The sequence below is a fragment of the Amblyomma maculatum genome, chromosome 3, assembly GCF_055883805.1.
Source record: "Amblyomma maculatum isolate TAMU_Amacu chromosome 3, ASM5588380v1, whole genome shotgun sequence".
In the NCBI taxonomy this organism is placed as follows: Eukaryota; Metazoa; Arthropoda; class Arachnida; order Ixodida; family Ixodidae; genus Amblyomma; species Amblyomma maculatum.
The window spans coordinates 170,334,632-170,346,859 of record NC_139346.1 but is presented as its reverse complement, the minus strand read 5'-3'; the positions used below and the strand labels follow the sequence as shown (position 1 = coordinate 170,346,859).

Sequence of the window (12,228 nt, the reverse complement as noted above, 5' to 3'; positions counted from 1 at the left end):
TCATGTTATGGGTTCACCAAAGATGCATATTTTTTTCTTTCTCATTAACGCGCATTTTTTATTCTGTGTTCCCTTTCCGCTGCGGATTAACAGAAAATGCTGCGTGATCAACGGTTAGCCGGGAGCAGGCACGAGGTGGTTTACATTAATGCAAAAGTAGAACAGCACATATCCTTGCTGCGGTCAGTCAACACATTCTATGTTCTGCTCGATCAATCAACAATTTAGTCAGTTTAGTGTAGGTTAATGAGTGAGTAAGTATAATGGGGCTTAAAAGATCAAGATCTGTTTTGTTCTTTTATGCCTCACTATGCTTATCATTAACCAGCACTGATCAGACAGGATTGTTGATTGGTCGGGCAGAACATAGAATGTGGTGACTTATCGCAGCTAGGAGATGTACTGTACTACTTTTGCATTAATGAAAATCACCCCGTTTCTGCTCCTGGCAAACCGATGGTCGTGTACTATTTTCTGTTGTTCAGGAGTGGAAAGGTAGCAGAAAATCAAAAAGCGTCACTTGCAGAGTTTCTGAAGCATTTGAGCCTGAAATCAACAGAATTTCAGTTGCGCGAATTCCAAAAGCGCTCTTAAGAAACACATGGGCCACTATTTCATAAGCGCTCAACAAGAGGTCAACACTGCATCATCCAAGATGTTGCCGATTATCAACAGACTTTCAACAGCGTGTATTGACACAACGCTTTCGAATTTCTATAGAAACCCTACATGCATTTTTGTAAGGGCGGACATCAGTTTATGAATGTACTCTTATGAGCTGGACAATTAAAAGAGCCCACCAATTATAAATTAGCAGTTTTTCGGTTACTGGCAATGTACCCAGTCGAAAAAAACTACAGAAAATTTTCTGATGTTACGACAGAATTTCTGTGCGGTTTTTGACGGGAAACCTGTTGTGACAACAGAATATTCTGTAGTAACATCACAAATTTCTGTAGTTACAACAGGGAAGTGCCACAGAACTACAGACAACAGAAATATACTACAGAAAAACTACAGAACTACAGGAAAGTACTACAGAACTATAGAAAAGTCTGATGGTTACGACAGAATTACAGGATATTTTGTCGTATTTTTGACGAAGTTCTGTAGTTTTTTTCGACTGGGTAGTTCTACAAGACTAGGCCATGTCATTTTTGAAGTGAAGGAAAATCATTCTGTAAAGATGTGCAGCTCAAGAAGACCTGCCCCTTTTGATCTCAGCAGACAAAAAAATAGACGCGTAGTTTAAGCTTGGTTCGAATGCAGTGTGCGCCTATGCAACGCGTCATCATTGGACGCTGCGTTTGCAATGCCCACAGTGCCAAACTGCTCCAGGCAGCACATATTCTGTTGTACGTGTGGCACCTGGCGCAAGGAAAATGATAGTGATCCCCAGCTGTGATATATTAGTGTATATCTTGAATATAGCCAGTGAGGGTGACATTTTTATATATCTGCTATCTACCGCGGGGGAACTTTGCAGCCCGGAAGAGATTTTTGCCACTCCGATCTTTTTATATTTCACATCTTTTAAAGAATTGAAAGTAACGGCAAGTGTACCAGGTGTTCCTTTTTTTACTCTACAAACGGTTTTAAAGACTGTTAAAATAGCGCATTCCATGTGCAAGTGTACAGTGCATGCGTGGTAGTACCTAGTTAAATAAATCGCAGGACTCTCATAAATGTTAGCTTTGGCGTGAGGGTGAAGAATGTTTCGCGGGCGTTACTTATTTTCTTTTTTCTCAATGTCACAGAGCCTGAGGTAAACACAGACTTGCAAAAACTTCAGTGATACTGCGAACTGAGAATTTATTTATTAATAATGCCTACCGTAAGGCCGGCCACTACAGGGTGAACACAGATGCATGTAACTAAAGAGTACACAGCCAGAAGTACAAACGTTATGCAGTTCTAGAAAAACCAACTTGAAAAACGAGACAACATCGTCGCGCAGCCGATCTGCTCGGCAGATACGGGACTCAGGTAGACCACTAGCCGACTGATATTCACTGAATAATATATTGGCTTACTAGCTCGTAAAGTCTCTGTAGGCGAAGAAAAATATGTAAAACAAAACAAAATGGCAGGGATTTCTATTCTGGTAAGTGAAAATACAGAGGGTTTTCAAAATGGAAGCGATTGCCTATTTGCAGAAACGCTTGAGGTAGGGAATTCCATTCGGTTTTTGTTCTGATGAAGAAGGGATAAGTAAAACATTTATTTCGGGCCGTCATAGGTCTAATCTGATAACTGTGAGAGATTCTTACAGGGCAGTAATGACAGGAAAATATTTCAGAATATCGCTTATAATAGCGGCATTTAAGCTGTATACGTCAATGTAGACGCGCTGCTTAGTTCCTCGCACTACTTCACTCTCGCCGTTATCTTTGGAAAGCCGTTATCTCCGTTTTCATAGCTGCACATTTGTCTAGCTTTTTGTTTGATGCTGCTAAAAACGCACTGTTTTTCTTAATATTTTACATATTGTCATTTGTTTCGTGCTCTCTATTTTTTAGCTATAATCAGCGCTTTTCCCATACCTTTTATTAGTATTTACCTACGAACCCTCAAGCTGTTTTGTATGTTTGTAATTCTTTGATTGCAATAAAAGAAGATGCTGAAGCCACTGGTCGTCTCCCTCGCGCTTTTCTGTGTCTGCTGAAAATGAAAAGGGGAATTCCCTTGTATGCATTTCACTACCAGCCAGCCGTAGCAGGTGCGCTGCGGACACCGATAATGGCGCAAACAAATACTGTACCTACAAGGTGAGCTAAGGCTCTAAAGCTATCTTTATCAAGTGATTTATCATCCACTTTTTGTCTTGGGTCACTATATTGCTTGGCGGTTTCAAATATTGACCACCGTAGACGAATTCGGTCACTGCTTTCTTAAATTTCTAAACTGACATTGATTCGACGTATAAAACTTGAGGTCGACTTCGTTGTATAGATGCTAGACTAATAGGAAGAAGGCACCTGGCAGTAGTGGCCACCATGCAGTGCATGAAGCACGGCGAAATATTGTAAGCTTGTCTCATTGCCTTACCACTGCCTGCTACGGCTATCTCTGCTGAAGCTGTGCTCTGCACCACAAAATGGCACTCGTGGCGTCATTGGAATGCCTCCTACAAAGGATATATTATGCTTGTATGCAGAAGGAATTTCCTAGTTATGGGAATGCAGAGGAGCGTATGAAGCTATTGTAAAAGTACATGCAGTTCAACTCGGCTGATCACGGAATACCGTGCAGTAGCACGTGTTCAAATGCGCATAGTTGCCAATGCACAGTGAGGCAAGAATTTCTTTTATGCTCTGAGAAGCCTCGGTGGTGGAGCAGCCTGTCTCGTCACCAGTGGGGCCAGTGCTTTTTAATAGGCTGCACAGCATGTTACATTACGCACGGTTTTGACTCATCCTTGAAGGCTCCCTTTCAAATTGGGGTAAGGCGACGGCTTTTAATTCGGCACAACTAGGCTAGTACGCTTCCTGTAAAAACTGTCGCTTTGAGAAGTACTCATCTTCCAGACCCGTGTCTGCTCGACGAACTGCGCCTACTGCAAGCCTCGTCTTTACATTTGCAAAGTGCTATTTAAGAGCTGCAATAAAACAGCCCGTGAACTTGTAGAAACGTAACGGATAATTTATAAATAAAAGAGGCGATGATTTCAACAGTAACACATCACTATAGTGCTACGTGGATGTCAATCGATATTCCTTAGTTCTGATCTATGAATTCGAGAATGTCGCTTTATCCGCGTCTGAGTACCTTTCCTGCTCGTTAATTTCGTGATGAAAAAAAGCGGCCCCGCTTCGATAATCATCGCTCAGTTCTTGTCGCTTAAGTGGCAGAGTAGGTCTGTCCTGTATAGGTACATGCATGTAAGAAGAAATCTGCTATTTCTTTTGTTTCACTCGCGAAGTGAATTTCGTTCGAAAATAATCTTACTTATATGCGGCTAGTCGATGACTCCAATAATACGATGACAGGCCGGCAGAAACTATAAGCTCGCATGCGGCCTCTCATTCTCTGCTTCTTATGACACGGGGCATGCTAAGTTTACATTAGCTTGAAGAAGCCGAGCCTGGTTTAGAGAGAAAGTGTGAGAAATAGAGCAACGCATCATAGTCACTACTTTAATTTCTTCTCAAAACTCACCTTTTCTCCCGAATACTCAGCTCGATCCGAATTCTGTGGAGGTCATGTATATAGGGCAATAGTCGGGACAGAGCGTCCACCATTATATTAACGTACACGCTGCCTGATATTTTGCAATAACAAAGCAAGTCGGACGCAGCACTAGCCGATGCGGCAATACCTCGGAAGACATCATGTACATTTCCACATCAGTATTGAAACATTTAGCTCAGAACAATGGTCTTGTACTGCGTTTGTCCCGTCCTCCCCTCGTCCTCTCGGAATATATGTGGCCAGAAAAGAAGGGCTTCCCTGGAGGAGGGGATGATGATGTTCAAAAGAGGAGCGCACAGAAGATACGAGCATTCTGAGGTGTTCAGTAGTAGTCGGAAAACTTTAATATCCAGCAGATACAGGATAGGCATCAACATATCCGCCTATAGACGGCAGCCTGAGTCCTTGGACCCAGGTGGCCTGTTCGGCCAGTCCGATTAGATCCAGCTGAATCTCAGGGTGTGAACTCAAATCTCTCCCTAAATTCTTCTGTTTTTGTCTCTTGATCTGGACACGTTCATACCATATGTACCAGATCCGCCCTATCCCGACATCGTTTGCATCTATCTGAGAACTGTTCTGGGTACTATCGGCTAAGGGTAGCCGGATTCGGAAAACTTCTAGTTAGTAAGCGCTTCCAGATGCTTTCTTGGCTTTTATAGTCCTATCTGCCGTTGGGTATTCGACCCTGTTTAACCGCTAGTGCTCGTAATCTTTTTATAGCTTGCTAGCCTGTCTCTGCTCAGAGTGTACTAAGAGCCAGATAATACCCACAAGATGACACTGCGGGCGAGCTTGTGAGCTCCCTCCTTTTCCTGAAGCTGGGAGCGTGGTAGTGCCCATATTAGCCGGATTATTCTGTCTGCCTGATATGTTTCTGTATCCTTTTTGTCCCGTGGAGGGACCCCTCCTTTGATAAAATTGCCTCTTGCTGTTTTTGAATCCCTTATGATTGTAGTAGCAATTTTACCTGCCATCTCAAGAGCAGTGGCCTTCCTCTTCAGCCGTGTCAGCTACGCTCGTCCTGACCGAGCCGCTTATTAGGTTTTGTTGTTCACCTGTTACTACCGCAACCATAATGGAACAGCGTATAAAGCGACCCTGCTGGTGACAAAAGCTTTTATTAGTCTTAGAAGGTTGGCTTCCCTCATTTCCGACTTGCGATTAGCGATGTGTCTAATTAAATGTATAGTTTGTTGAACGCAGCCTTCGAGTTTACTTATAGCTTCTGCGTGAAGACCATTTTCCACATACTTATGATCATAATCTTATTTTTTTACTCTAGGGATGGGTACTCCGTCTGCCCTTAGTTCGATGCTCTGTATTTGCTGCATTGTGACTGGTACACAAGCATCTCGGACTTTTCGGGAGAGCATTTGATACGTCTAGATGCTACGTATTCTTCAACCGTTTTCACAGCTGCCTTCAGGTGTCTTCAATTTGTCCACCACTATCTCCCGCGGTCCAGAGTGTGATGTCGTCCGCGTATATGCTATGGTTTAAGCCCTCAATTTCTTCTAGTTTTGTTAGAAGCTTGATCAGTGCAACACTGAAAAGCAGCGGCGAAAGGACTGAGCCCTATGATGTTCGCCTGCTTCCCAGCGTAAATTTGTCCGACTTGTGTTCTCCTATTTGGCAGGTTGAAAGTCCCTTACATAGTTACAAGTTATTTCGCCTACGCCGACATCTTATAGATTTCCCAGTACTGCTTTGTGTTTGAAGTTATCGAAGGTCTTTCCTGAGTCCAGGCCCAGGATAACTCGCCTGTGTTTAGGGTGCGTTTCGATGATCTGGTTTTGGATTTGCAGCGTAACGCCCTGCGTCGAGAAACTAAGTTTGAAGACAATCCTCGAGTTGGGGAGAGCCCGTTGTCTTCCCTGTACCTGTTTAGTCATGTCTGGATCACGTGCTCTATGTACGATGTCAAAGAAATTGGTATTAGATTTTCAATCTGTAGCTTTTTGCCAGGTTTGGGGATCATGCCGATCTGTGCCGTCTTCCGGATAGTTGGAAGTCACCCTCGTTGCCAGCATTCTTGCATGCATCTTACGAAGGCAGAGATTGAGTCGTCATCAGGCCATTTTTTTTCTTCAAATGCCTGTCGCCACCGAAGTTACAGCGTAGCTATAAAAAACTGCATTAATTCCACGGCGGTAAACGCCTCGTTCTCTAGAAAATCCGGTGTCGGCGTTGGCGCTTTGGGCGAAAATATCATGGTCATGCCTCTGGCAGAAGGTATAGTACATGGATGGGCGCTGATTTGCTGTCGGGTTACATGACGTCACGAGACCACATGACATGATCGAGGTGGCAGAAGCTACTCGAGCAGCTCCTTTAAGATGGGAAGGTAAGATGGGGATAGAACTAGGGATGCAAAACTATCGATAGTACTATTAATACTATCGATAGTCGAATCACTATTGAACTATCGGGTAAAAGCTATCGACAGTACCGTCGATATCACACTATCGATAGTTTTTCTGACTGTATGAAAACCAGCCTAGCACACTCACAGCACTCTAATACGGCGTTCCTCATAGCCTGAGTCGCTTTTGGACGTTAAGCGATCAGGTATCGTAAATATTTTGGCTATATTGCTGGTCTATAACTGCGTAATTATCGATTGTTTTACTATCGATGGCAGTACTATCGACAGTACTATAGATAATACTATCGATAGTTTTCTTAGATTATCAATAGCTTCAGAAACTATTGATACTATCGATAGCCAATTTACTATACAGTTTTTCATCGCTAACCGTCTGGATTCTATCATCAAACCCACCAAAGCGCTTGGATCCCGATTCTGACAAACTATTTCTATGCCACGCAGACACTTTCATACGGCTTGTTTAAAACAAAACTTTATATCTATGCCTTGCGTATAAAGTGGTCGTTGACAACTTTATGCTATGGTGTCGAAACAGCATAATGAATGCACAAACAGATATGGGGTGACGGTTTACATCCCGCGAGCTCTCCTTTAGACCGCTTCTTTCTACGCATGCGCGCTCTTCCGTCGTGAGTAATACTGATATTTGTAGGCCCTTTTGTTTACGTGCCTTTCCCTCTAACTTTGTCGCAGGCTATTCACAAGCTTTGTTTATTTTACACGAGCGAAAATGCATTAGATGGAGCGGGGCCACTTAAGTGCATGGCGCTAAGCAGCAGAAAACGTACTCATCAATAGGCACCACTTCGTGTACTTTGGCGCAGTAAAGGGACTTCAAGCGCCATCAAGGTAGGAACCGGGATATCGAATGAATTCTCGGCTCCCTACATCAAACAAGGCCAACGAGCGTGGTGCCGCGCAAGCGAGAGTCGGATGCACGCCAGGTCGCCTAGCTACTGGCTGCTCTTAAGCAAAAAGTTGAAGCATAAAGCAAGTCAGCAGTACTTTAGATGTTGACGCACTTCGACACTGACCAGATACAGGAAATCTCCATTAGATGTCGCCAGTTTCATCACGAACATTTCAGGGGACAGTGCCAATGCTGCGAAGCCTGTGTCCGTTGTGCTTGTTTGGATACGACGTACACACGGTACTTTTGCACACGAAAACGCTATTGCACTTTCCCGCTCCTCCCACGAAATACACGCGTACGCACGTACATACGCATACACTCACAAGCGAACAAACAAGGATAGTAGTAGGTTGCACTTCACTTTCGCGGCTCATCAAGTGTTATCAGCCGTACTCTGCCCCAATTTCCTTCGCTTCTGTTTTAGAAGTTGCATTTTACTCTGCATTCGGTTTTCAGGTGTTTTCCTTTTTTCCTTTTCTGTGTGCTTATCGGCCTTCACGGGAACAAACTGCATTTGGTTCTTGCGCCAGTTTTCGGCGCGAGCTATCGGCGGCGTGTCTTTGGTAGGCGCCGGTTGGTAGGGCTTTGAGAGAAAGGTACGGAGCTCAGCTAGAGACATTTTGAGAATTTTTAGTGCGTGCGCGCTTTATCTCTGATATGTAGGGCCAATGCAGTACTTAATACTTCATTACTTGTGATGTTCTGCAGTGCATTTTTATCACGGTAAGAACTTAAAAAAAATATGCTGTGTGAAGCAAAGGAATGGCTGCATGCTTGGAAGTCAACGAGAAGTATACCTTTGTCTTCGACTGTGTATATAGTTATCAGCGCCGTTACAGGATCGCATTGCATGATTTCTTTGAATATCACCGTTAATTGTTCTCTCAAGCTTTTTTACAAAATTTCAGAGGGCCACCAAAGCAGAAATGTATGATCTATTTTAATTTATTGTTATGCTCTTGTGTTTGCAGGCTTAGGTATACCTGCTGTAGCCATTTAAAATGCGTTATATAGCAGCAAGCCAGTGAAGTACGACATTGCCCTATCCGTGCAGTCTTACTAATGCAGACGCTTGATATAACTGCCCTTTTTATTTATGGCGAATACAGATAAAATACATATCAAACAAGAAAAAAATGAAAGGGAGGATACGTAGTGCAGTGATCCCTGTAGACAGGGCGTTCATTTTTTCGGGCAACAAAACCGATTAGAGCTTTTGAGGTTGTTTCACACAACCATACAGTCACCACAAAATTCAGCGTCGGATGGAACAAAAATGTCCGTTCCTTCAAAAACTGGAAATTGCCACAACCAGAATGTTTAGTGCGAGATCATACCTGTCGAGTTATTGAGCTGCTTTTGATCATTGCTTCTCTTGCGAGCGCAGTAAACACTGATGGTTTTGCGCGGCCTTCGTGATTCTTATAGTTAACATCGAATATAGCCGAGGGAGCTACAATTCAGAATAGCGTCATGGCTTCAGCATTAGAAGTGCTCTTCAACTACACACTTTATGGGTTACAGCGGAGTCTGTGATTCGGAATGGCGTTGCGCTGGGTGCTGGATCTCGGAGCCAGTGGTGACAAGAAAAAGTGAGTCCTTTCAAGCTTCGTTGATCTTTGCTGCCGTTACATAGTTTGCGAACATAAACGTTTTTCCTTCAAAGAGCATATCGCTGTCTCGCTTTTTTTTATCATTATATCTGCGCACCGTAGTCGTCAAACAGTGTTCCTATGCAAGATATGCTGAAATTTCGTCACCTGTAATGCTTTCACTGTAGGCTTGAAATACTGGAATACGGACGGTTGCTGAAGGATCGGTTCGCCCGCTTCAGCTCGCTTGCCTTTCCCGTCCCTGACGTCCTTCTTTTAAAGCTTTCAAAGCATTTGCACGGCTTCTTAAGTGTGTCGTTATTGTAATCGTCACACTTGTCGTTTTAAATATTACCTTGCATCTCACACAATAGGCCTGGCAACCCACTGGAATGCTTGCAAAGTTAAATCTTGTAAGTCGGACTACAATGAATGGGAAATTACTGTTCCAATAAAGTGATTTCCCTAAAAAAATTGTTAGGAATTGCTTGCATCATGATACATTGGTTTGGTGAAAGCCTGGAGTCCTATTTTGAGATGAGAGCAATGCAGCAATTGTGATTTTTCACTTTTTCCTAATTGCTCTATTTATTGCCTGCATGCTACCGGGAGCATCGAAACAGAACTGATCTATCATTGTAAGGGCATCCTGCATTCGTCACGGTGCGAAACAGTGGAGCACCATCGCTACAGCGTCACACTTCACATAAGCGGCAACGTCGCGTGTGTTCAGGTTTCACAGCACAAAAAGAGAACGACATATTACGAGAACGAAGGTTTTGCTCACTGGAGAAGGAACAGACGGAATCACAAAGGCGGAAGCAAAAAGGCCAGCTCAGCAGCGCAAAAATTGCGAGTGAACAGGATCAAGGCGCCTTTACCCCCACCGCCTGGATCGGCGTGCGCTATGAACTCCACAGCGCGCGCCGATCCAGGTGGCCATGCCACTGATAGCCTGAAACTTGGCACAGTGACGTGGTGCACACCGCATCCTTCCCTTTCCTTTCCGAACTGGGCTGCATTGCCAGCGCAAGTTGAATAAAAGCAAAATGAGCAGGGGTTATTTTTGCTAAACCGTTGATAGTCTGACTTTCTTCGTTTTACTTCATTTAACTCACTGTAACTAGTTTTATACGATATCTGATAAAGACGCTCTGCGACTGTTGGCCTAGTGCGATGCAGTGTATGCTATACGTGTGACGCCATCTGAGAGCCGCCGCGTCAAAGGGCAGAGGTTTAACTGTGTTGTCCACGATCAGCTCTGATGCAACTGCTGATGTTTCGAATCCGCTGATTTCGTTTTCTCTTTAGTGTGAAAGCAACGGCACTAACAAGAAAGGCTGGCTAAAATTCTCAGGCGGCCGGGGGGGGGGGGGGGGGGGGGCAATATGAGGGCTTTCGCACAAAAATGACGGTCGTATTTAGCGTTGTTATCCAATGTGAATTAGTGGGCCCTAGCACTTCGGCGTCGACATTGATTTCGGGTCGCACATACTCGTTTGTGTACTGTGATTATCTCCCACATTATGTGTAAAATCACATGACAGGTATGAAAAGCTCCAGTTTCATTAAGCTGCATTAACTTGCCTGCATGGCCAAGGAGCTGCATATGTCTGACTCTGGATCCAGGGGTCCTGGTGGGTTCGGCTTCCATCTCTATAGTGCTGTCCGGGCTTGAAGCTCCTGCCAATGGCTTCACACAGACGGACATGGCGAAATCGGTTAAGGGGTACTAATAGTGACCCGCACTAGCTAAAACGAAAGAAAACACGAGCTACACGCCAAGCAGCATCCGAAGCGGTGTTGAGGTGGATTATCATGGTTCGCTGGTGCTGGCAGGTCGAGCCACCAAAGCTGTGAACTGACGGCAAACTCAGAAAAGCAAATACGAAACTATGCGGCCCGACTGTTCTCTGAAGCGGGCTCATTTTTTCGCCGCCAATTAAGGTTTTGGGTTTTGAGTAGGTCTGCATCAATAGTCTATTGCTGCGCCGGTCATACCTGGACTCGACCACCCAAATGCCCCTGTTAGAATTAACTGGTGCGAGACCCATAGCGTCTGAAGTGAGTGTCCGACGCCCTAATTTACATGGGCGTTGGGTTGGACAGTACTAGTAACTTGAAATAACGAGATGGGGTTCTGCCAGCCGTAAATGGGTTGGTCATATTTATAAGGCTCAAAGACTGGCAAGGGGTGACCATCACACGGCAATGCGGAGACACTAGAAAATGGTGGGGATCGCGATATTTAGGTCGTTTATTTTCCGGTGTTCATTTTTCGAAAAAGTCGGCGGATATTTTTAGCGTTTATATAGATTTTTAATGGGTGTTTTTCGGCTAGCCGCATGGTGCAAACTGCAAAACGCCGCGATTATTGGTGAAGAATATTTTCTACGTACAAAACATTATAGAAGCTAAAAGGGAGAAACATTACTGGCCTTGGAGCAAAAGCTATTTAGAGTTGAATATATTAGATACAAGCATAATTAGACTGTCATCACCCATGCGCTCCATCGTGATGACAGTATCCAATTTTTGAGAATGCCCACTCAACATCAGCGCTTGACAACGGAAAACCTAACATGTATAAAAACGCTTGGTGTAATACTGGCCGGTCACGTGCATACAGTTTCGAAAGCAAAGGATGCTCGACAACACCACTCACCATGTACTGTCGGAAACCGCGGAACTCGGACTCCCCAAGCTCCTTCTTCTCTTTCATGTTGTACTCATCCCGCACAGCGAGCCTGTAGATCTCTTCATATCCAGCAACTCTCATAGTAGTTCTTTTACTATTCTACGAATAATGCGGGAGCGTCATCTATAGTAACAGTCCTTTCGATTGTAAAACAAGCCTCAGAAAGAATCTGACTCACAGGTGGGCCGTTCCGCCTGCCGAATCGGCACAGCCTAAAAATTCTGCCCCTCCTTGAACTGGTTTGTTGCGCGCCTGCTAGCCTGTTTTTCTGTCCAAGGGAAGGAAATGGCAAGTTTTTTGTCAGGAATGGGTTCTATGCTAGCATGAACACACGAAATGCAGGTCTTTTTGAATTCTAACCTGTTGCATATGTTTTTTCTTCTTTTTTTTTTTACCGGCTCATGTTTATGTATGTCTTTCGGTTAAAACCGGAAATTACATG

At 44.2% G+C, this 12,228-nt stretch overlaps 1 protein-coding gene and 1 long non-coding RNA gene across 2 annotated transcripts in view; both read left to right on the top strand.

The window, feature by feature from the left end:
* Positions 1 to 21, top strand: part of LOC146196877 (uncharacterized) — a 1,263-nt gene extending 1,242 nt beyond the window's left edge. Inside the window, exon 2 of the long non-coding RNA XR_014705650.1 lies at positions 1 to 21. This exon is cut by the window's left edge and continues 104 nt beyond it. This is a non-coding gene — a long non-coding RNA (uncharacterized LOC146196877).
* Positions 22 to 9,038: 9,017 nt separating this feature from the next.
* LOC146196876 (uncharacterized) overlaps positions 9,039 to 12,228 on the top strand; it is a 41,925-nt gene continuing 38,735 nt past the window's right edge. Inside the window, exon 1 of the mRNA XM_084597086.1 lies at positions 9,039 to 9,088. Within this exon, the coding sequence (XP_084453212.1) occupies positions 9,039 to 9,088 (50 nt within the window). The remainder of the gene's footprint in view (positions 9,089 to 12,228) is intronic.